Genomic DNA, 26335 nt, shown 5'->3' with positions numbered 1-26335 from the left:
TCTTCTGTCCTCCACTGCCTCCCGGAGCTTACTTAACTTCCTGTTCATTGTTTCGATGATGCTATCTATTCATCTTGTTTCCTTTCATCCTCTTCTCCTTTTTTCCTTCCATGTTGTTTCCCAGCATCAGGTTCTTTTCCAATGAGTCCTCTCTTCGCATTAGGTGGCCAAAGTATTTGAGTTTCAGCTTCAGGATTTGTCCTTCCGGTGAATATTCAGGGTTGATTTATGGAAACCATAACATTAGCTAAATAAAATATGTAATATAATGGAAAATTCATCTTGTGAATCAGGTGAATGCTAAAGCCCAAAATACTGTAACATGACTTCTAGAAGTTTCAGAACAAAATAGGAAATATGAATGCGAATGGGAGAGGGATAGCCCTTGGATTGGCAATGATAGACTCTGGAGAATAAAGAAAAAAAGAGAGGGATAGAGGAAGAAAAAAAAAAGAGAAGGGGGGGGGGGGGGAGTCCTAGAACTGTCCATGGAGTCATTCAAATCCTCTTTTCGGAATAATGAGTTAAGTCGTGAGGGAGATGTTCACCTCTCGTGCCCAGGGTTCCAAAATACACTCAAACTGCTGAACCTTATCTCGAAGCACATAATGTTTATTTTTTGTTCAAATAGGGTCTCAGTAGCCAAACCTGATGTATTTACTGTATACAAGTTTAAAAAAATTTAATTCATTTCCTGTTTTTCTATTTTTATTTCAGCTTTGCCATCTGTTTTCTCCTCTGTGTGTAAGAAAGAAGGTACGGTTGATTTCTCGAACCACCGTAAACTGCAATGGAGTACACATATTTTCCACTAAAACCTTAAACAATGGTTAGAAAACTAGCTTAGACACCCCATCTAAGGACTACAACTTATAACTTTTTTGCTTTTGGGTTTATATACCCTTTAATCTCAGTTGTGACTTCATGTAGAGGCAGTGAGGTGTACAAAGAAGCAGAGAGATGACCGCTGTGGAAATTACTGGCTATGAACTCAGTGCAGTCATCATGGCTGATAAAAGGGAGGTAGTATTGTTTTTCTTTCAGTAGCAGTAAAAAAATAATAGCCAGATGCAGACAGCAATGCAAACATCATTATTGATTACGAAGTGATGCATATCACAGTTTTATATGTTAGGTCATTTAAAAAAAAATAAATAAAAAATTCCCATTGCCTTGTATTTTAACATACAGTATGACTTGTTATGCCTTGCTGATGTGTATGCTATTTTGATCTTTCCTCCGCAGGCACAAATCTTTTTAATTATGGGCCAGCTTTTAATGACCTAACAACTCCAGAAGATGATGACGGTGCAACAGATGAAATTGCCTTACTCCATTCATTCACTTTCTTTGGGGAGACACACCGATCTTGTTATGTAGGTTTTATCTTACTGAATCCACCATGACTATAAAAAAACTCATAAAGCGGACATAAACCGTTTTTTTTTTTTTTTTCCCCCTTTAAACCTGCAAGGCAAAGTTTTAATGTGCTAGTATGTATCGCATACTAGCACATTATATGACATTTACCTTAAAATGAAGCCCTCCACCGGCTGACTGTCACCGCTGACAGGGCTTCCATCTTCACCCGGTCGGTTGGTGACCTCCGGTCCTTTGATTAGATGAGACGCGATAACCTCACTCCGCCAAGAGCCGCTGTTCACAGCACAGGGCTCTGAAGAAAAGGCGCGGCATGCCGTTCCTTCAGAGCGAATGCGATGGTGACATCGCCGGCTGATTCACAAGTAAATATCTCCTAAACGGTGCACGTTTAGGAGATATTCACTGTACCCATAGATAAGCCTTACCTATAGGCACAAATAGTTCATGGGCGTTTACTCCCACTTTTTATCGGTACTTCACGCAAAACTTTTTATTTTAGATTTATGCCGCGTACACACGATCGGAAATGCCGCCAGCAAAACTCCGATGAAAGCTTTTTGTCGGAAAATGCGACCGTGTGCATGCTCCATCGGTCTTTTGCTGGCGGAATTCCAGCCAGCAAAAGATTGTGAGCATGTTCTTTATTTTCCGGTCGGGAAAAGTTGCTATCCGAAAATGCGTTTGTCTGTATGCAATTCGGACGCGCTAAAAATCACGCATGCTCGGAAACAATTCAACGCGTGCTCGGAAGCATTGAACTTAATTTTCTCGGCTCGTCGTAGTGTTGTACGTCACTGGGTTCTTGACGGCCGAAAGTTCAGAGAACTTTTGTGTGACGTGTGTATGCAAGACAAGCTTGAGCGGAATTCCGTCGGAAAAAACATCCAAGTTTTTTCTGACAGAAATTCCGATCGTGTGTATGCGCCATTAGATTTAGAGTGGGGAAGGGTCAAATCCCGTTTCAGGATTTAATGGACTGAGGAGTATACTGTATGGGATTGAAAAGGCAACTGTGATTTTAGGGAAGTCAGCTGAGTGGTAGAAACATTTGTAGTGAGTTCATGCCAGTCCAAACTGTGGTTTTAAGACTTTGCTTGTTAATAAACAAATCTAAAGCAGAGTCCTTACATCAGATTTTCCCATACAGTGGTCTTTACTCTTTACCATTCAAACAGGCGCAGTCAGAATAATACAGAGCCACCAGGCTTTCTCTGCAGCAGAGCCGCTGCTTAGGCCCCAATCCTGACCTTCGTTAGATCCCTCAGACCATCTCGCCCAGCTCTCCTGGCTCCCTGGGTCTCAGCCCCACTCCCCGGCCTCTCGATAGGGTTCTTCTGACACCCCAGTCTCTCTCACTTCTCTGAGACTTCCAGATTCCCTCAGCCCCCTGGACTCACCTAGTCTATTCGGCACTCCCAGTCTCCCAGACTCTCTCGGGTGTCTTGACTCTTTCTTATCCCTATGGACAAGGAATCTGGGTGTCTTGACTCTTTCTCATCCCTATGGACCAGGAATCTCTCCTCTAGAGTAGGGCTCTGTTTCTTGTGTCTTCTGACAGGACCACGCGCCTGTCTCCAAATGAGAGCCCCGAGCTATCAAGTCCTTCATTTTAAAGGCTGTACGCACCTGCACTCACAGCCTGCCTGTCTCCTGCAAGACCTGGACAAAGGGGTTTAAGATTTCTTGTGCTCCCAAAACTCTTTGAAATCTCCAAGCTGTGGAACCCAGTCCGAGAATACCAAAATACAGAGAAACAAAAAAAACCCCAAAAAAACAGTTTTCTCCTCTCTGGGGGAGGGACCCGACCTGTAACTTTTTAACATCTTCAGTACAGTGCACTTTCCCCCCTTCCTGCCCAGGACAAATTTCAGCGCTGACGTACTTTGAATGACAACACTTTACCAAAACTAAATTTTTATCATTTTCTTCCCATAAATAGAGCTTTCTTTTGGTGGTATTTAATCACCACTGGGGTTTTTATTTTTTGCTAAACAAACTAAAAAAGACCAAAATTTTCGAGAAATTTTTTTTTTTCTTAATTTCTTTTAAGAAATGTTGTTTTCTCTTTCACCGATGCGCACTGATGAGGCTGCACTGATGGGCACTGATGAGGTGGCATTGATGGGCACTGATAAGTGGCACTGATATGCAGCACTGATGGTTACCGATAGGCTACATTGAGATGCAGCACTGATGGGCACTGATAGGTGATACTGATGGGCACTGATAGGTGGCACTGATGGGCACTGATAGGTGCCACTGATGGGCACAGATAGGCAGCACTGATGAGCACTAATAGGTAGCACTGATGGGTACTAATAGGCAGCAATGTTGGACACTGATAGGTGGCACTGATAGGTGGCACTGATGAGCACTAATAGATGGCACTGATAGGCAGCACTGATGAGGAGGTACTGACAGGTATTACTGATGGGCATCTGTGAAGGGCGCTGACAGGCGTTATTGATGGGCACTGATTGGCACTTTGATGGGCACTGATTGGCGATTTGGGTGGGCACTGACTGGCAGCTGATAGGCACTAATTGGCATTGTGGTGGGCACCTCTGATGGAGGCTGCATTGATAATGTGCTGATTATCAGTGCACACCCCCCCCTGACAGGAGAGGCGCCGATTACGGCACTTCCTGGTTCACGCTGTGATCAGCTGTGATTGGACGCAGCTGATCATGTGGTAAAGAGGCTCCTTACCATGGTCGGAGATGTGGTGTGTCAGAGTGACATACCACACCACAGATCGCCGCGCTGTGCGCCCCCGCGGGTGCACGCTGGCATATTATCCTGCTGGATGTCATTTGACGCCCAGTCAGGGTAACTGAACCACTTCCAGGCCGTCATTTTGCTATAGGCCTGGGCGGTAAGCGGTTAAAGTAGCATTTTTCGACCAGGGTTCCATGGCACCGTTGGGTACCTTCTGGATTCTTCAGGGGTGCCTTGCCAAAATGCCCTAAAAAGGCACAAAAATTGTCAACAAGCCAGCGAGTTTTTGTGCAGAACTACAACCACAGGCATCATGCCGGCCAGTTTACATCATAGGTTGATAAGGGGGACGTTGAGCTCCTGAGGACATGCTTGCCCCTCAACTACCCCTCCCCATCAGCACTGGGGTCACATTAGCTGAATAAGGGAGAAAAAATGAGGGAAAAGAGAAACCCCCGGAATACTAGTCCATACCTGTGTGCAAAGGCATATTGCTTTGTGAAAATAAATCACCTCTATTGTTGGGTGTCCTATGGTGTGGCTGCTGCTACATTATGTAAAACTTAGTTTTGTTTTTTTACATTTTAGAATGGGGTTTCTCGAGATTGTGCCGAATTCTAGCTTTAAACTCTTCACGCATATAAGCGGCCAATCGGCGGGTGAGCCTTAACGCAGAGGGGCCACATATATGCGTACCAGGATGTAAACAAAGCTGTGCCAAGAGCGTGTGCCCTGCGTGCTGCCGCCACAGTTACCGCCAGCTACTTGCGATCGGGAGCTTTCCGATCATGTGATCACGGTGACAGCCAATCACAGCGGTCACATGATCAGAAACCCCGTCCTGTATCCAGGCAACAGAAGCCCCTTAAAGGGCCCGGGAGGTGCCAGCATTAAGAGATTAATGAATACGTCTATAAATTTCTATAAAAGTTATAGAATCTATCCACAGTGAAAGCATACTGTAAAAAAAAGTTTTTTTCTTTTCTTTTTATCCTGTAGGTAAACAACAATGGTGCAATTTCCTTTAGAGGACCAGTCGCTGAGTACACCCCTGATGCCTTCCCCCTGGATAATTACTGTATGATCTGTCCTTTTTGGGGGGACGTAGATAATGAAGACGAGGAAGATGCTTTCATTTACTACAGGCAGATCATTGAGGAAGATTTCCTAGAGTGCGCAGGTCAAGAGATCAAAAAGCATTTTGAAGATATGGGGGGTTACGAACCTGTCTGGATGTTTCTTGTAACCTGGCACAACGTACCTTATCATGGAAGCGAATCAAACAGGGTACGAGACGGTCTCAATTGGTGCCACATGCCTGGGGTGTATCTAACTGTCGCTTCCAAAGAGTTGAAGGCCTGATCTCTTGGTAGCAGTTGATCCTGGTGGATGCGATGAACAAACCGTCGCCGAACCGTTCTTGTGAATATGTTGGTAGGCGGTGGATGTTGAGAAGTTAATAATACCTGCTCTTGTTTTATGTTCCAGACAAACACCTTCCAGTGTCTCCTGGCCTCTGACAAGTACCAGAGGTCTGTTGTCCTTTTCCTGTATGAAAAAATTACGTGGACAACAGGCACGGCCAGTGGTGGAGATCCTAAGAGCGGTCTTGGGGGCTACCCTGCTCAGGTATGGCAACTGCATGCGGCGGATGTAGGATTATGAACGGAATGCATAGCTAAGCCCATAAACAATATTTTTTTTTTACATTTCAGCTTACCCGTACCTATATTTGCAACATTAGTTTTCTTTTTCAGGTTAAGTACATTTTCTACAAGTCCAGAGTATACACCCACCGGCCACTTTATTAGGTACACCAGTTCAATTGCTTGGTAACACAGATAGCTAATCGGCCAATCACATGGCAGCAACTCAACGCCTTTAGGCAATTAGACGTGGTGAAGATGACTTGCTGAAGTTCAAACCGAACATCGGAATGGGGAAGAAAGGGGATTTGAGTGACTTTGTCACGTACCTGGTAGGTGGAGCCCGGAATGCAGGGAACGGCCTCTCGTATACCTCCGACTCGGGAACCCCTGGCAGTGATGACAGGGGCTCGGGAGTGCGAAGGGGCACAAGTGCCTGACTGGAAGGCTGGAGCAGAGAGCTGAATCAGGTAGTCAGCTGGGAGGTGTTCTGTAGTCCGGCAGCAGGATGTAGACAGCAGGGAGGTGTCTTGTAGTCCAGCAGCAGGATGCAGACAGCAGGGAGGTGTCTTGTAGTCCAGCAGCAGGATGTAGACAGCAGGGAGGTGTCTTGTAGTCCAGCAGCAGGATGCAGACAGCAGGGAGGTGTCTTGTAGTCCAGCAGCAGGATGTAGACAGCAGGGTACAGGCAAGCCGGGTCAAACACAGACGGGCAGATAAGGTACAGAAGGTAAATCCGGGAGAATAGTCAAAGTCCAAAAGCTGAGATCAGGGCAGGCAGCAAACAGAGTAGTCAAAGTCCAAAAGCCGGGATCAGGGCAGGCAGCAAACAGAGTAGTCAGGAACAGTCCAACAGGTATCAGGTAGCAAATGCAAGTAACAGGGCACAGGGGTCTTCAGGAACGCTGTAGACCGGACAGCAAGGCAGCAGTGGAACAGTCCTCTTTAAATAGCCCCTTTGGCGCCAAGTGCTGTCACAGGGCGCCGCTATTGGTGCTATTGCACATGCGCGTACGCACGTTAGCACTATTGGCGCTATTGCGCAAGCGCGTACTCACGTTAGCGCTATTGGCGCTATTGCGCGAGCGCAGGTTGGCGCTTCTGTGCACAGGCATTCCTTTGAACTTTAGTTTGCTGGGATATTTACAAGACAGACTTTTTTTTTTTCCTGACAGACTTTGAATGTTAAATGGTTGTTGGTGCCAAACGGGCTGGTCTAAGTATTTCAAAAACTGGTGATCTACTGGGATTTTCACGCACAACCATTGGCAGTTGTGTGGAGGAAAATGCCTTGTTGATGTCAGAGGTCAGAGGAGAATGGGCAGACTGGTTTGAGATGATAGAAAGGCAACAGTAGCTCAAATAACCACTCCTTACAACCATGGGCTACAGTAGCAGAAGACCACACCGGGTGCCACTCTTGTAAGCTAAGAACAGGAAACTGAGGCTACAATTGGCACAGGCTCACCAAAATTGGACAAAAGAAGACTGGAAAAACGTTGCCCGGTCTGATGAGTCTCGATTTCAGCTGCGACATTCAGATGGTCGTGTCAGAATTTAGCGGAAACAACATGAAAGCATGGCTCCATCCTGCCTTGTATCAATGGTTCAGGCTGGTGGTGGTGTGATGGTGGGGGGGATATTTTCTTGGCACACCTTGGGCCCCTTAGTACCATTTGACCATCGTTTAAACGCCACGTCCTACCTGAGTATTGTTGCTGACCATGTCCATCCCATTATGACTACAGTGTCCCCATCTTCTGATGGCTCCTTCCAGCAGGATAATGCACCATGTCACAAAGCTCCAATCATCTCACCACTGGACAATGAGGTCCCTGTACTCCAATGACCTCCGTGTCACCAGATCTCAATCCAATAGAACACCTTTGGGATGTGTTTGAATGGGAGATTGGCATCATGGATGTGCAGCCGACAAATCTGCAGAAACTGCGTGATGCTATCATGTCACTATGGAGCAAAGTCTCTGAGGAATGTTACCAACACCTTGTTGAATCTATGCCATGAAGAATGAAGGCAAAAGGGGGTCCAGCAAGGTGTATCTAATAAAGTTGCCAATGAGTGTACATGTTCATGTTGCCCAAATTCCACTGTCCTTGTAATTTTTTGTGTGCGGGACTGAACTACAAAGCGACCATGTATTGGAAATAAGGAGAGGGCAGTGGTTTATAGTCCGAATCAGAAGAACAGCCCAGGGAGACGATGCTGCTCCTTCATAGACATAGCTTGTAGCACCTATCCAAGCAGGGGTAAACCTTTCCCTTAGATCCTCATGGTTATTGGGGTGCTGATTCAGAAAGCAGTCATGACACGTTTTGCCCCAGCCACCGGAGCTTAGTCATAGCCCACCTTATGACTAAGCCTCGGTGGGTGGGGCAAAGCATGTTAGTGGGCATGGCTTAGAGGACACCCAAAGGCTGAGGCTTCTTACTTTTGGATTGCACAGGCTGGTTGGGTTGAGCAGCTATCCCCACACACATACATGGCTGCTCCTTCATAGATACAGTGAGCATTGTCACCCTAGGACAGAGAATGTGGCACCGGCTGGATCAATAAACGATAAAAGCCCCAAAAGAAAAAGAAAGTAAATTCAACCACTTACACGACAGGAGTAAAATAATGGCATGTACAGATGAAAGCAAACATCTAACCATCAAGATAGCCGCAGTCCATGCTGGTAAATGATGACGTCAGACACCGTGACTCCACGCAGGAGTCCTTTGGAGTGTTGGTCATGGTGGAGGATTCCCTTCTTTACGTTTCCATCTCACGGTGACACCTTTATGGATTCAAGCTTATGAACTAAATTTAATGATGTTACATATAGTGCCTTGAAAAAGTATTCATACCCCTTGAAATTTTCCACATTTTGTCATGTTACAACCAAAAACATAAATGTATTTTACTGGAATTTTATGTAATAGACCAACACAAAGTGGCACATAATTTTAAAGTGAAAGGAAAATGATAAATGGTTTTCAATTTTTTTTTTACAAATAAATATATGAAAAGTGTGGGGTGCATTTGTATTCAGCCCCCTTTACTCTGATACCCCTAACTGAAATCTAGTGGAACCAATTGCCTTCAGAAGTCACCTAATTAGTAAATAGAGTCCACCTGTGCGTAATTTAATCTCAGTATAAATACAGCTGTTTTGTGAAGCCCTCAGAGGTTTGGCAGGGAATCTTAGTGAGCAAACAGCTTCATGAAGGCCAAGGAATAGACATGTGCACAGCCAAAAAAATTCGTTCATTTTCGTTTTCGTTTCATTCGTTTATTATTTTTTTCGTTTTTCGGGTCATTCGTTATGATTGCGATTCGTAAATTCGTTCATTCGTAAATTCGTAAATGCGTTCATTCGTACATTCGAACATTCGTAATTCGAACATTCGTTCATTCGTACATTCGTACATTTTTACATTTGTACATTCGTAAATTCGTACATTCGTAAAATCGTACATTTGTAAATTAGAAAATTCGGAAATTTGTAAATTTGAAGTTTGAAAAACCAAAAACCCCAAAAATTCAAAAATCTGAAATAGTAACTAACTATTAAATTATAGGTATTGTAATTTCCTTTCAAACTTGACTGTCAGTGAACGTAACAAATACAAATTTATCCGAAGTTACGAATTATCCAAAATTAAGGCTGCATTTAAACAAATGGAACGGAACAAATTAATAATAAATAATAATAATAAAACATTGTTATTATTATTATTGTTATTTATTATTATTAATTCATTACGTTCCATTCCGTTTTTTCGGATCATTCATAACTTCGGATAAATTTGTATGTGTTACGTTCACTAACAGCCAAATTTAAAAGGAAATTACAATACCTATAAATTCAAAGTTACTAGTAATTACTAGTAGTTAAGTTATTATTAGTTAACTATTATTTCAGATTTCCGAATTTTCGAATTTACAAATTTACGAATTCACTAATTTACTAATGTACGAATGCACGAATGTACGAATGTAAATTGCGAATGTACGAATGTTCGAATGTACGAATGTACGAATGTAAATTGCGAATGTACGAATGTTCGAATGTACGAATGTAAATTGCGAATGTACGAATGTTCGAATGCCCGAATTTACGAATGTCCAATTTTATCGAATTTACGAATATTCGGAAAAAATTCGTTAAACGGGTTTTCGTTAATTCGGATATTCCCGCATTAACGAATTTGTCGAAATTCGTTAAAAAACGAATTCGTAACGAAACGAATTGCACATGCCTACCAAGGAACACACCAGACAGGTCAGGGATAAAGATGTGGAGAAGTATAAAGCAGGGTTAGGTTATAAAAAATATCCCAAGCTTTGTACATCTCACGGAGCTCTGTTCAATCCATCATCCGAAAATGGAAAGAGTATGGCACAACTGCAAACCTACCAAGACATGGCCGTCCACCTAAACTGACAGGCTGGTCAAGGAGGGCATTCATCAGAGAAGAGCCAAGAGGTCCATGGTAACTCTGGAGGAGCTGCAGAGATCCACAGCTCAGGCGGGAGAATCTGTCCACAGGACAACTATTAGTCGTGTTCTCCACAAATCTGGCCTTTATGGAAGAGTGGCAAGAAGAAAGACATTGTTGAAAAAAAGTCATAAGAACGCTGGTTTACAGTTTGTGAGAAGCCATGTGGGGGACACAGCAAACATGTGGAAGAAGGTGCTCTGGTCAGATGAGACCAAAATTGAACTTTTTGGCCTAAAAGCAAAATGCTATGTGTGATGGAAAACTAACACTGCACTTCACCTTGAACACACCATCCCCACTGTGAAACATGGTGGTGGGAGCATCATGTGGTGTGGATGCTTTTCTTCAGCAAGGACAGGACAGCTAGTCAGATTTGATGGGAAGAAGGATGGAGCCAAATACAGGTCAGTCTTAGAAGAAAACCTGTTAATGTCTGCAAAAGACTTGAGACCGGGGCGGAGGTTCACCTTCCAGCAGGGCAACCACCCACAACCAGAGCTACAATGGAATGGTTTAGAATAAAGCATATAAATGTGTTAGAATGGCCCAGTCAAAGTCCAGACCTAAAGCCAATTGAGAATCTGTGACAAGACTTGAAAATTGCTGTTCACAGACGCTCTCCATCAAATCTGACAGAGCTTGAGATATTTTGCAAAGAAGAATGGACAAAAATGTTCTTCTCTAGATATGCAAAGCTGGTAGAGACATCCCCAAAAAGACTTACAGCTGTAATTGCAGAGAAAGGCAGTTCTACAAAGTATTGACTCTTTTTGCATATTTATTTGTAAAAAAATGTCAAAACCATTTATCATTTTTCTTCCACTTCACAATTATGAGCCACTTTGTGTTGGTCTATCACATAAAATCCCAATAAAATACATTTACGTTTTTGGTTGTAACATGACAAAATGTGGAAAATTTCAAGGGGTATAAATATTTTTTCAAGGCACTGTAGACACTCTGTCCACAACTTCTAGGTGTAAAGTTGGTTTTATTTTTTTTTTAAATCCTATAAAAAAGACAGGGCTGCATATTTTACCATTAATGGGATAAATAATCACAAATGTTATTTAAAAAAAAAACTTTTTTCACTGGTAGAGTTCCTTTGACTGACTTATGGATATCAAAGTTCATCGCTTTAATCTGCAGATTACGAAAACTGAGTATATACAATTTAGTAATAATGTTATCATGTTATATTTATGAACTAGGTTTCTGAACAGTGTTCCAAACATTGTCCAGAAGCTTTGTCCCCAGAGTCCACTTACCCCTACAGTTTTCCTGCTAAATTTAGCCACAAATATCAAGTGGTGTTCAGATGAAGGAAACCCCCCCCCCCCAAAAAAAAAAAGTCTTGTAGGTTGTGCATTCTTTAGGCTTGGTGTTAGTTCCTCTAATCCAGCTGCCCTAGGCACTAGCTCTAAAGTGTTATTATTATAGATACACCATCTGTATATTTATCAAAATATTGCAGACTATAGTCCTCCTATAAAACATTATCACGCTTTCTCATCAGAATTGACACCTTCTTTAAAACAATCTTTCACATACAGGCCGGCTTCAATACAGGAAAGGAATACTTTAATATGCCATCATCTAGAACAGAGCATATAGTAAACATCATATCCACCAGCAACGTTGGATGTCCAGGAGTGTGGGTCTTTCGTGTTGATGACTTCAGAGTGCCAGGTGGCTGCATATACAAAGGTATGATTGTCCTGTCAGTGAGGATCCCAAGTAGGGGGCCACAATCAATTTAGGAGCACTTCAAAATTCTCTGGGATTGGTCATTTTACGAAAGCATGGTAGAGCGCTAAGGAAGTGCCATCATCCCAATATTGTCAATAGAAGAAATACCCTCTGAAAGGAAACAGGGGGACTATTATATGCACAACAGACTGCGGGAATTAAAAATAGCAATATAAAAATAAAAAAATATTAGCGGCTGTAAATTACATGTCTGAACAACACAATACTCATCAAAAATATCCTTGACCATAAGCAGAGAATATTGAGACATTCGACGTGTTTCAAAAATAGGGTTTTGTAGTTCTTCAGGGATGCTCAAATATAAGTATAAGGATGTTCTAGCTATGTTTCAACAAGCTCAGCCGCAAAGAGTTACAAACCAAGATGGAAGTATGTCGCCGCTTCCCGATTAACCCCCATGAATGGAGATCACCACCAAACCTGGGCCAGCAAGGCCACTGAGGTCGTTAGCAGACAGAAGGAGTCACCAGTTTAACACCACATTTGCTGGGAATTACTCAAAGGTATGCATCCAGATAAAATCAGCCAAGAATTGATTGTGATTGGATCAGCATTTAGAGCAGCAAACATTAAACCGAGATCCTGGGGCAATTGTCTTCCTATTGGGAAGCAGCGACATACTTCCACCATGGTCTTTAACTCTTTGCGGCTGAGCTTGTTCAAGTATTCAATACCAGGTGGAACATCCTTGTAGTTATATACGCGCATCCCTATAGAAGAGCTACAAAACCCTATTTTGCGTTGGATGTCTCAATATTCCCTGTTTGTGGTCAAGGATATTTTTGCTCATGCAATTTACAGTATTCTATTGCCTGTTTTTACTGATTTGTGATAAAATATATTTTTTTAATTCTGAGTTCCCACGGTGTGTTGTGACCAGGATCGGTCATTGGATATGGAAATGCACCGTTGTTTAGGTTACAATGAAAACCATATTGAAGGGCGCCCCAGGGGTTATCTATATGTCAACAAAAAGTGAAAAGCTCATCAAATATTACAGTACTCTATATAAAACAAGAAGAAACCAAAATCAGGAACAAAAATATCCGTATAAAAAAATGTGGTTTCTATATTGACCTTACTGTGGAAAACTAAGTACAGTGGAAAAATAACACTGGGTCCGTAAGAATTGTATTGTGGTGCATTTTTAACTTATCTTAAGGTATTGATGTTCATAAATGTGATCTGGTCCCTGGGCAGGCAACTTCTACACCCCAGAGGATCTCCATGGTCTCCTTGGCTTGTGGTGTAATGTATATTGAAGGGCCACCACTGCTAAAAGGTCCAGATAGGACTTTATTCCAATAAAGGTCAGGGGGAAATAGAAAGAATACCCAGCATGTTTCAGGGGCCCAAAACTGCTCCCTTCATCAGGGCTTGGGATTGAAAAACGTGTAAATGGACTGGAAATAAACTGGGCCTTTATTGCAATTTCTTCCAGTGTGATTACAGACACAGGTCTCAGCAACTGTGCCACAGTCAGGGCCAGGCTTGGAGACCATTAGTTTTAGCAGTAGAGAGGCTCCCACAGAACAGCAGGATAAGGTATACAATTAAGTCACCCTGGCAGATGATGCATGCTCACCCAAGATGTGGGGTCTAAGCTCCAACCGGTAGCCGCCAGCGCTGATAGTGGAGATGAGTTTTGCTGCATGTTAGTACCAGGTTACGGTCTTTAGGATCACCCCACTAGGAGGTGAGCAAGCCAAGGTCCAGTACCAGATATAATGGGTAGAGAAAAAGTGTAGTCATTTTTTTTTAAAGGTAAATTTTTATTTGGTTTTTTGGTACATAACAAACAAACAAACATAAATACACATACTCTGAGCGAACATCGCTCAATCCAGTACAGAGTGTAGGACACTGGTATACATTTGGCATACATGTTATCATATTGTACAGTTGTATATGTCTGTTCAGTTTCCATTAAACTTAGTAGCATTAATTGGAATTTCTGTATAAGCTTTATATGGGAGGTGCAATAGTATTTTCAGAGCTAGTCCACACATCCTATATTTTGTGAATTTTTTTGGGGCATCCTCTGGCTTCATATGTTAGTTTGTACAATGGTATAGCCTGATTAACAATGTTCAGCCAGAATGCTATCGTAGGTGGGGATTGTGATTTCCAGTGAATAGTGATCGATTTTTTGGCATAAAACATTACGATTCTCAGGAGTGTTTGCTTATTTTTAGATATACTCTCATCGTCCACATATCCTAGTAAACATCTCAGGGGGTTGCAGATATTAGGCAATTGAGTCAAGGACCTGATAAAAGCAGTAACCCCTGACCAGAACCGCCTGATCTCAGTGCACTCCCACATCAGATGGAAAAAGGTAGCATCCGTATTGCTGCATCTGGAGCACAATGCCGATGGAAGTTTGCTGAGTTTGAATAATAAGGATGGCGTAAAATATGCTCTGTATAATAGTTTGGTCTGTATGACCCTATCCCTGGAAGAGATGACAGAGGGGACCTGGAGGGGAAGTATGTCCTGCCAGATGTCCTCCGTCAGCTCGGGGATGTCTGCTTTCCACTTATCAAGCGTGTTACTGAGTCTGAGCGTTGTGGTGTGTAATAGAGTTTTATAACATGTGGAAACCAATTTGTCATGGGAAGGATCTATTAGTAAGTGCTCTAGCGGAGATAATCGAACAGTTATGTTGCGCAACCAAAATTGCGTGGTAGCCGTGTGGCGTATTTGCAAGTAAAGAAAGTAGGCTGTGCGTGGCAGCTGATAGTCCTGGCGAAATTCCTCAAATGACCGAAATGTATTGTTCGAGAACAGATGCATTATGGTTTTTACCCCTTTTTTCGACCAGAATTCCCCATCTGTCCTACGGGCGAATTCCTGTAGGTTTGGGTTCCCCCATAATGGAGTATTCGGCGAGTAGGTACGATGCTCTGTGGCTGGCAGCATTTTAGTTAGTTTAAAAATTCGTAAAGTCATTTCAAGGATTTTAGTGCTTTCCCTCCCTCTAAGAGATAGACGGTGGACCAGGTACTGGAGGGATTCGGAGGTGAGTATGGCTGCTTCCAGGGCCGTAGCCGCATTATTGGTTTCAGGGAAAAACCACCAATGCGCATGAGCCAGTTGTGCGGCAATGTAGTATGTCTGGAGGCATGGTAATGCCAGCCCCCCTCCAACACCGGCAGTTGAAGAGTATCTTTTGCAATTCTCACTGCTCCCCCCTTCCAAATGAAGGCGACAAGGAGTGAATCAATCTCTTTAAATTTGATTTTTGTAACGTATACTGGTGAGTTGCTCAGGAGGTAGAGGAAGCGTGGGAGGAATATCATTTTAAAAATGTTTATCCTACCTAATATCGTTAAGGGGAGGTTGGTCCATGTCTTTAATGTGGTCTTCATTCTGTTAATAAGTGGGTCTAGATTATATTTGATATAGGAGGAAAAAGGATGTTGGATCATGACCCCTAGGTATCTAAAAGAGTCAACTATCTGTAGCGGGCAAGAGGGAGGGAGTGTAAACACCGCCTCCTTATCTGTTTTAAACATAAGGGATTTATCCCAATTAACTTGAAACCCTGAGAAGAGGCCAAACTGCCGGATAATTTCCAGCAGGGTTGGGAGAGACGACTGGGGGTCCGCCAGGTATATTAGCATGTCATCAGCGTATAACGACACTTTCTCTTCTAGGCCCCCAATCGTCAGTCCCTTTATTTCCCGGCTGGATCTTATCAGTGCCGCCAGAGGTTCTATCGCAATTGCAAATAGCAACGGCGATAGGGGGCAGCCCTGCCTGGTACCCCTTTTGATCAGGAACGGATCGGTTACTGATGTATTTATCCTCAGCCTAGCGGTAGGTTTTGAATATAACAATTGAACCCACTTGATAAAGGTATTTCCAAACCCAAATTTCGCCAGGACTTCCAGCAAATACGGCCACTCGACCGAATCAAATGCCTTGTGCGCATCTAAGGCCAGCACCGCTCTGGTCCCCACAACATCATGGGTGGCTTCCAAATTTTTGAACAGTCTTCATAAATTTATGGACGTTGATCGTCCTGGAATGAATCCAGTCTGATCCGCCCCAACAATGGTGGTAATGACTGAGTTCAATCTCCGTGCAAGCACCTTGGCTAGAATCTTAACGTCTGAGTTAATCAATGATATTGGTCTATATGACTCACAAAGTAAATGGTCTTTATGAGGTTTGGGGATGAGGACAATCAGTGCCTCTGACATAGAGGGTGGTAACTGCCCTGTTTTTATAGCAAAATTATAAACTTTTAGTAAATGGGGTATTAACAGTTCCTTAAATTGTATGTACCATTCTATGGGAAATTCATCCAGTCCCGGTGTTTTGTTTCTGGCAAAGGACTGTATGGCTTCCCCAATCTCCTCCTCTGTCAGAGGATCGTCAAGGAGTGAGGCCTGCTCTTCTTGAAGCCTTGGTAGCAAGATGTCAGCCAAGTAATCATCTAGTTCTACAATAGTATAATGGGCTTTGGTAGCATATAATGAAGAGTAGAATTTCACAAAAGCATCTACTATCTCCCCACTCTGTTCCACCACTTTACCTACTATATTCTTAATTCTAGGAATACTGCACGGTTGATAATCAGGCCTAGACAAATAAGCTAGTAGTCGGCTATTTTTGTCTCCAAACTCGAAGATTCGCTGGTTTTGATACAGCAATTTTTTCTGAGCGCGCTCTAAAAGGACTAGGTCTAGGTCTCTGGATCTATGTTTCCAGGTATTATGTGTCGCTGGGGTAGGGGCTGCGGAATAAGCAGCTTCCGCTGCCCTGAGATCCTTCTCCGCGTCTTTTAATTTGGACTGGGATGCCTTGCGGGCCTGCCCAATCGCCGTCGCAAAGATGCTACGTGTGGTAGCCTTAAAGGCATCCCAGGTCAATGGGACAGAAACATTCTGACGGTTACTTAACCAATATGCCTTCATTTCCGCTGTGCTTTGACCTATCACCACCTGGTCTGCTAGCCACAATGGGCTCAATCGCCACATGCGGTATGAGGTGGGGGGGCCCAAGGCAAGGTCCACCATTAAAGGGGAGTGGTCAGACACCGCCATAGGAAGATATTTGGCCTCAACCACCTTATTCAGCAGCTCAGATGAAACCAAACACAAATCAATCCGGGACAGAGTACTGTGCGTTTCAGACTGACACGAGTACTCCCTCCCATCCGCATGCTTCCACCTCCAGGTCTCCACCAGATCAAATTGGGTTAAAAAAGAGCATAGGGGTGTGGGGGGTAATGTGGAACACTTGAATCTGTCTATAGAATTATCGAGTACTGTGTTAAAGTCCCCTGCTATCAGCAGAGGGCCTTCTGCTATTGCCAAGAGGGAACTCATTACCCGTTCGAAAAACAATTTAGTAAAGGGTGGTGGGACGTATAGACTTGTAACCGTATAGGGCTTACCCCATAATTCAAGTACTACAATAACAAAACACCCGTTAGGGTCAGTTTTAATATGTTTTGTGGTGACAGGTGCTGATTTTGCTATAAGAATAGACGTGTCTCTGGCATACGTGGAATAAGTAGAATGTATGGTGTAGGCAATTTTTGCTCTCTTTAGGGCCATTACCCTTGATCCCTGAAGGTGGGTTTCCTGGAGGAGGATCATGTGTGGACTGTGTCTTGCCAAATATTCAAACATCAATGACCTTTTGACCTTGGATTTAAGCCCCCTGACATTCCATGAAACTACACGAAGTTTAGACATGCGTATAAACAATTTATAACTGTTTGAGCCCATTTCTCAGTGCTCGCCGGAGCCCAGCCCCGGACGAGGTCCAGCGAACCCTGAGAAATACACCAAAGTACAAACATCTCTGATTTTTTAACCATCAATCCATGCATTTCAGTTTTGGATTTTAAAGACTGTAGGACCAAAAAAGCGTTGTTAAAGTATACATACACAACTGAACACCAGTGTCGTTTGTAGATAACCATGGCGTTAAAACAAACCCCCTCAAAAGATTCCCCAACAGATTTTCCCTCCCTAACCCTCCCGGCTCCCATCAAAAGTGTAGTCATTAAACAAGCCAAAGGTTGGTAACAAATGGTTGCAGGTTGGGGTCAAGCAGAAGCGTAGTCAAAGAACAAGCCAAGGTCAGTAACAAGTAGTAGTGGAGATAAGGACAACTGCAGGTACGCAAAAGAGCAAGATATCAGCTGAAAGAGCACATTAATCTGACAAGCAGGAAGTGCGGAGACTCAGGAAGCTCATGGGAGAGTTCAAGGTTCAGCAGAGACAAGAGAAAAGGCAAGATTGTACCAATGAACAGAGAGGGAGCTGTCCATCATCCCAGGTGGCACAGTGAAAAGAGCCACAGCCAGACATCACAGAGGTCGCAGGTTCAGATCTGGACCCTGACAAATTGGTTTGTTCCTCTGACCTTTAGTGGAATAAAGTTGTGTCTGGACTTTTTATAAGTGGTGTGACACTTTAATTTATATTTTTGTCTTATGATTTGGAGCCTACTGTCTGTTAAAGTGTATCTCTAGCCAAAAGTGTTTTTTTTTATGCTTTAAAGGTATCGCTATCTGTGTCCCTGTTGAAAATGCTTCTCAACACTTCTGCAAGACCTGAAGTGAATGTAAATCTCCGCAAGGGGACACAGACAAAAGCACATTTCAATAGCGTGGGGCTGGGTTAGAACGTTTGACAATCTTTTGCCTTCCTGTCCTGATGATAATTAGCCACCTATTTCCTCAAGGATAAGAATCTTACTTTTCCCTATTCTATCCAGAACGTAAAAAAAAAATGATGAGTAGAATCTGGGTTCTATGAACAGGATAGTGATTGCGAATCTTGTATTTTAGTCTGATTTTCATTGTGGTTGTTCTCTTTGCAGACAGTTTCTTGAATCGGGGACAGACTGTGTGGATGGACGACGTGTGCTCAAATAAATGCTCTTGCAGGCATAACGGGCAAGTTGAGTGTGAAAATATAGGCTGTGACGAGGATCTCGTCTGTCTGCCCGCCGGACGCAACTACTTATGCCAGATCAACGAAGTAGATTGTTAGGACTCCCAGGCGTCCAGATGCAGGGACCCTTCTCAAGGCCAAAGACCTTCATTTTTTTGCTCGCCTCTCTTCTTCAGCTAATTATCTTTCTTAGACAGCATTGTAAACTTGGAAGAGAGACTCAATCATGTCACTGCACACTACTCCGCTTTCTTGGGCAAAAGATTTTAGATGAAAATAGGGCATACACTGCAGATGACTTTGATCTTTTGGCTTGTGCTCTATTCTCCTGCAATTTGTCTACATATTCCACCTTTCTTTGGTAGCTTCCTTCTTTCTTTTTTTTTTTTCAGTTCTTCAAGGTTGCTTATTTCTCTTAACCTGGGACATGGTTTGGCTTTGCTGTTTCTGAATACAATTCCAGGGCAGATTTACATTATATTCCAGTGCAACTGAAAACACTTTGCTGGAGGTTGGAAAGGAAATGGCTGAGGAACACAGAAGGGTGCTAGAAAGAAAATTCAATGCTTAGAGCTGATTTTACGGCATGGACAGGTGGTAAATTCATGTAATCTGAAAACGTGGGACCACTTTAAACTGTGGTTCTAAGACAAGCAATAAGCAAACAGGGGTTGATTTACTAAAACTGGAGTGTGCAAAATCCCATGCAACTCTGTATAGAAGCTAATCAGCTTCCAAGTTTTATCATCAAAGCTTACTTGAACAAGCTGAAGTTAGAAACTGATTGGCTACCATGCACAGCTGCACCAGATTCTGAGTGCTTCAGTTTTAGCAAATCTCCCCCACAGTCAGTTATTAAAGGGTCAGTCCTCTCAAAAGTAATGCTATACGTGTAGCCAAGTAATCTAGTCTCTGGCTTTTCGTATGGATACTCCAGACAAAAAGGTCTTCCTAAAATAGTTCCTGACTTGGGAGTTTGAAGCGTTCCTGTCCACCTTTGTGTGGTGCGGTTCCTCCTGATAAATAATTTAAAATAAACCAGAACCCATCAGTGACGGTGGTAGACCCTAATAGGGCACTGCAGGTGTGCAGACAGTAATCTAGTCTCTGGCTTTTCGTATGGATACTCCAGACAAAAAGGTCTTCCTAAAATAGTTCCTGACTTGGGAGTTTGAAGCGTTCCTGTCCACCTTTGTGTGGTGCGGTTCCTCCTGATAAATAATTTAAAATAAACCAGAACCCATCAGTGACGGTGGTAGACCCTAATAGGGCACTGCAGGTGTGCAGACTCGGGAACTCAGTGCAGAGATCTTAAGTTTCCCAATGATACAATAAAATGTTAAGTTCAAAGCTTCAGGAATCACCAAACACTCAGATATCAAGTTTGGATTGACTGATACTTTAAGGCAGTGGTCGTAAACCCAGTCCTCAGGGCCCACTAACAGGCCAGGTTTTATGTATTACCTTGGGGAGATGCAGACTAGAATACTGCAATCACTGAGCAGCAAATGATATCACCTGTGATGTATTTCAGTTATCTTGCAAACCTGGCCTGTTAGTGGGCCCTGAGGACAGGGTTGATGACCACTGCTTTAAGGCAAACAAAAGCGTCACACCTTATTGTCCTAAATCCAATGAAACTTTGTTTTTTCTTTCCCCTGCAATGCGAATAGTGTAAGCATATGTTCCACCGTAGTTCTCGAGACCCAAACAAAACATTTCCTTTATGTTTTTAGATACAATTGCACAAAGGTATTCATTTTCATAATTGCCAGTATTTACAAGCAAGCTGATTTGCATGTCGGAGGAATTGGCCAGCTGCAAAAAAATGTTTTCCTCTTGAACATATGCTTGCAGATTCATCCAATCCACAGATAATTATACAAATATACAATGTAGATTCTTTGAATGAAATCATCACAGCCTTCCAAAATTCAATATTCAGAAATTAAAACTCAATAATCCTCACTATTTTACCTAGATTTAGCAAAGAAAAATATACCAATACCATACATGGGTTGGCAGAAGATAGGCCAACATCACACAGTCACAGAACTTGGGATAGTTATTTTGGATGTTGATGAATCTGCCACCTCTGCCATCTCCTCGCCATTCATTACCATCCTTACCACTGTCATATATTTTAAAGGTATTGTAAAGCTTTTATTTTATTTTGTAATAGAACAACAAACGTCATACATACAATTATTTTGCATAGAGCAGCCCCAATCCTCCTCTTCTGGGGTCCCACTGGCTCCCCTGGTTCCTCCTCTTCAGTGAGTGTTCCCGCAGAAATCCGCTTTCTTTGGGGCACTCATGAAGGGCTCCCTTTATTGCATAAGACCTTTAGGCTTTAGAACCACTATAACTCCTATGCCTCGTACATACGATCGCACTTTCCAGGACAACAAAACTGGATTTTTGTTCGAAGGGTGTTGGCTCTAACTTGTCTTGCATACACATGGTCACACAAATGTTGGCCAATATTTACGAACGTAGTGATGTACAAGACGTACGGCGAGCCAATGTGATATTTCAATTACAAACTCTAGTTTTACAAGACCGAGCGCTTCCGGCTCATCCTTGATTCCGAGCATGCGTGTTTGTACTTTGGACTTTTGTCCGACGGACTTGTGTACACATGCTTGGAAAATACGACAACACACATTTGTTGGCGGAAAATTTGAGAGCATGCTAGACAACATTTGTTGGCGGAAAGTCCAACATATGTCCAATGGAGCATACACATGGTCAGATTTTCCGCCAACAAGCTCACATCCAACATTTCCCGTCGGAAAATCCGATCGTGTGTACGCGGCATAACTGTTACATACAAGCAGCCTTTCTAAAAATGTAGCCATGTGATCCAGAACAAAATAGTAACATTGGGCAAGTTAAGACCACCAATGGACATTCACTGTGCCTTAGCGATAATATCATGTTCTGTAATTTGATTGTCCGGAATCTACTGTTGTGGTCACCCTAAGCCCATCAGTGCTTCCATTTTGGAGCCCCTTTCTGTTCCTTGATCATTTCTTTCCAACTCTTCTCAACTTTCTTGAAATTCTGCAGTGACATTTTTGGAGGATCTCTAAAAGTTCTTGTTAGAGCTACTTGTAGAACCCACAAATCCATATGTAGCAGTTTCAAGATCTTGGTAAAATCAATAAAATTAAAGCATGTTAGCTACTGGTGAAGGAACCGTTTTTTTTTCCCCCTTTGTGTGCAACTGGGATGCCTCTTGACAATGCTTTGAAATGTAGAAGTTCAAACTTGGCTTTATGCAACATATTACTGGTAAGATTTCTTGCACCTGTAGAATGCAGACTGACCCCATCCTTCATTGCTGTTGCTTGGTTTAGGATAGGAAAAAAGTATTGTTACAACTGATACCCATTGCAAGAGTGGGTCTTCCTTAGCTGTAGATGAAACTGCTGTCAGTGATCGTTGTAGAAAGTGACTGTATAGGTATTCATATGGTGACATGGTGGGATGAAAAAACAAACATTCTTGGTTACAAAAATAACTGTCAGGAGCATAAAACTGTTGAACCATCATAGTTGCTGTTACAGGCTGGGACGAAAGCAGACTTTGCATTAAAAAGCAAGGGCCCCTCCCCTATTATAAAAAAAAAGTCAGCTTAAAAGTTTAAAAAAGTCTATAGGGAAATACGTTGGTTAATATGCTTATCTTAACCAGAATTCTGCTTGTGGCACCTAGGTGAAGGTTATTCTTCTGGTAACATCCTAGGGAATGTTAATTATCCAAAACCTCTCCTGCACCGTTCTAGAGCATCTTCCAGTGAGATTTTGAGATACTCTGCATTTCCTGAGATCTTACAACCCAACCAAAATGTGTATACCGCACAGGCAATCAGTAGGTTGCTTATCGCTGCAGGTGCTCACCCCGGCTCGCAACCAAAAATGCAAATGAGGAAAGGAAGATGGTGGCAAACCACAGTAGAGTCAGAATCTTAGAAGTTCTTTATTGTCACCATGCCAGACAAGAACACAGGAACATAACTGACGCGTTTCACACAAATACCTTGTGCTTACTCATAACAGGAACATAGTTGACGCGTTTCACACAAATTACTTGTGCTCACTAATAACATGAATAAGCATTAGAGATTCATGTGAAACGTTTCAACTATGTCCCTGTGTTCTTGTCTGGCAGGATGACAATAAAGAACTTCTAAGATTTTGACTCCACTGTGGTGTGCCTTCCTTTCTTCATTTCCTGCCAGAAGGAGTATGGTGCCACAATCTGCTCGATAGAAGCTGGGGTATGATAAGTATATATTTTTTGAATCTGTGGGGGGGGGGGAGCAAAGACAAAATCAACTGCAGAAAAACTGCAGAGAAAACCATTGCATTGACATCTCTGGTGTTAGTTCCCTAAATGCATGTATTCATTTCACCACAGTGCTTTATCTGTTTAAATTTTACATCCAAAGTGCAATTTTTATTTTATTTTATTCACAGAAGTTCTATCTTATGGGTTATCTTATGGGTTAAGTCTATTATGGGTTATGGGTTAAGTCTATTAAATCCTTTCTGGTTGTATCCATCTCTACTGTTTTTTGTTATTCTACAACAGTTTTTTTGTGGTTTATAAAAGTAATTTCACAACGGTGACAGCACCAATTTTTAAGGTTTAATAAAAAAAAAAAAAAAAAAAGAGAGATGGAGATGAAAGTTTTAAAAGTAAAAGTAGAAGATAAAAGTTTTTAAAAGTTAAAGTAAAAGAAGAGATAAAAGTTTTAAAAGTTTAAGCAAAATAAGAGATGAAAGTTTTTAAAAGGTAAAGTAAAAAACAAGATCAAGTTTTGAAAATCTAAATAGTAGATGAGATACAAAAATTCAATGTTAAAGTAGAAGATGAGATACAAGTTTTAAAAGTTAACATAGAAAATGAAATAAAGTTTTTTTTAAAAGCTAAATTCGAAGATGTGGATAAAAGTTTTGAAATGGCAAAGCAGAAGATGAGATACAAGATTTTAAAAGTTAAAGATAAGATAAAAGTTTTTAAAAGCTAAAGTAGAAATTGAGAAAAAAAATGTTTAAATGTTAAAGATCATATATATATACACATTCTAAAAGTTAAAGTAAAAGATGAGATCAACATTTTTAAAAGTTAAAGTACAAGAAATATAGGTATGTTGGTACATATCTCAGGCTCCTTAATAGTTTGTATCAGCAAGCAATAATTATGCTCTGGAGCCATGAGAGGGACAGTCAATCCTTGACTTAATATAACATCAATGTTTGCATATCAAAGCTCCCTGGTTCAGATTTTGGAGATTTTGAATGTACATCTGTTGTGTGATATTTTAAACAATATCTGTTGTTCCGGACAAATGTGAATGCCAAGATGATCTATTTTAGGCTCCTTTATGACAGGTGATGAGGTGGCTCATATGTGCCTATCGATAATCAATAAAATTATTAAATATCCAGCAGTCACAAAACTACTTTGTGTATTTGATGTCATTGTTGGAGCTTCCACTTCATGTCTAATGTTGGTCAATGAAATACATTTGTTTACCAAAATACATTTTACACGTTCCATCCCCAAGGTGATATAATATCTCTCAGATATGATTTGGGTCAATGAGAGTTCTTTGACCGTGAGTGAAAGCTTTAACACAATAACAAAAATGTATTGGTAAGTAGTAAGAAGGTCTAAACTAATATACAGCAATCTATCTATTGTACAGAAAAAAAGGGAAAAAAAAAATCATAGATTAAATGAAGGAATACTGAGTATAATATTTATTTATTTATTTCAGGTACTTATATAGCGCTATCAATTTACGCAGCGCTTTACATATACATTGTACATTCACATCAGTCCCTACCCTCAAGGAGCTTACAATCTAAGGTCCCTAACGCACATTCATACATACTAGGGACAATTTAGACAGGATCCAATTAACCTACAGCATGTCTTTGGCGTGTGGGAGGAAACCGGAGTACCCGGAGGAAACCCACGCAGGCACAGGGAGAACATGCAAACTCCAGGCAGGTAGTGTCGTGGTTGGGATTCGAACCAGTGACCCTTCTTACTGCTAGGCGAGAGTGCTAACCACTACACCACTGTGCCGCCCGATAAAATCATTTAAGTTCATTTTTTTCCTCATTAATGTACACTCAGCACCCCATATTGACAGAAAAACACAGAACTGTTGACATTTTTTGCAGATTTATTAAAAAAGAAAAACTGAAATATCACATGGCAGAGCCCCCCCAGTGTGTCACCTTCTATCAGTGTCCCCTTACACACACCTGTGCACCTTAGTGCTTGGTGTGGCAGGTAGCTATCAGGAACAGGCCTTTAAATTAGAAAAAAAAAATCCACTTGTTGCAGCCTCTGAACTGCGCAAGTGAGTTGTAGAGCCAGTGGAATAGTGAACTGCTGTGGTTGGCCTCAGATCTGGCAGTGGGGCATGTGAATAAAAGCCATGCTTGATGTGTGCCATGATATCACTGCACAGGTGTGTGCCCAGCCCTGCCCTGCTGCCTGATCCGAGGCCGAGCTCTGCAGTTCACCATTCAGCTGCCTCCGAATGGCAACAAGTGGACTTTTCACGGCCATGGGATTGTTAGATCGACTTGCGTTTAGCGGAAGTAGGCACACATGGATCATACAGTATACATACATACACACACAGTATACATACACATAGACACACACAGTATACATATATACACATACACATAGACACACAATATACATATATACACATAGACATAGACACACAGTATAAATATACACACATACACATAGACACACAGTATACATATATACCCATAGACACACACACAGTATACATATACACACATACAGTGGGGCAAAAAAGTATTTAGTCAGCCACCAATTGTGCAAGTTCTCCCACTTAAAAAGATGAGAGAGGCCTGTAATTGTCATCATAGGTATACCTCAACTATGAGAGACAAAATGTGGAAACCAATCCAGACAATCACATTGCCTGATTTTTGAAAGAATTTATTTGCAAATTATGGTGGAAAATAAGTATTTGGTCAATATCAAAAGTTCATCTCAATACTTTGTTATATATCCTTTGTTGGCAATGACAGAGGTCAAACGTTTTCTGTCTTCACAAGGTTGTCACACACTGTTGCTGGTATGTTGGCCCATTCCTCCATGCAGATCTCCTCTAGAGCAGTGATGTTTTGGGGCTGTCGCTGGGCAACACAGATTTTCAACTCCCTCCAAAGGTTTTCTATGGGGTTGAGATCTGGAGACTGGCTAGGCCACTCCAGGACCATGAAATGCTTCTTACGAAGCCACTCCTTCGTTGCCCGGGCGGTGTGTTTGGGATCATTGTCATGCTGAAAGACCCAGCCACGTTTCATCTTCAATGCCCTTG

At 42.1% G+C, this 26335-nt stretch overlaps 1 protein-coding gene across 2 annotated transcripts in view; it reads left to right on the top strand.

The window, feature by feature from the left end:
* Positions 1–22127, top strand: part of LOC141110384 (alpha-tectorin-like) — a 29620-nt gene extending 7493 nt beyond the window's left edge. For both annotated transcript variants that reach the window (XM_073601701.1, XM_073601702.1), the window contains exons 3-8: positions 718–756; positions 1246–1376; positions 5101–5388; positions 5590–5730; positions 11806–11959; positions 18869–22127. In XM_073601701.1, coding sequence (XP_073457802.1) covers positions 718–756; positions 1246–1376; positions 5101–5388; positions 5590–5730; positions 11806–11959; positions 18869–19041 — 926 coding nt within the window. In that variant the 3' untranslated portion in view covers positions 19042–22127. The remainder of the gene's footprint in view (positions 1–717; positions 757–1245; positions 1377–5100; positions 5389–5589; positions 5731–11805; positions 11960–18868) is intronic.
* The last annotated feature ends 4208 nt before the right edge of the window (positions 22128–26335 follow it).

Source organism: Aquarana catesbeiana, linkage group LG10 (genome assembly GCF_042186555.1).
Source record: "Aquarana catesbeiana isolate 2022-GZ linkage group LG10, ASM4218655v1, whole genome shotgun sequence".
Taxonomy (NCBI): Eukaryota; Metazoa; Chordata; class Amphibia; order Anura; family Ranidae; genus Aquarana; species Aquarana catesbeiana.
This window is presented reverse-complemented; position numbering and strand designations above follow the sequence as displayed.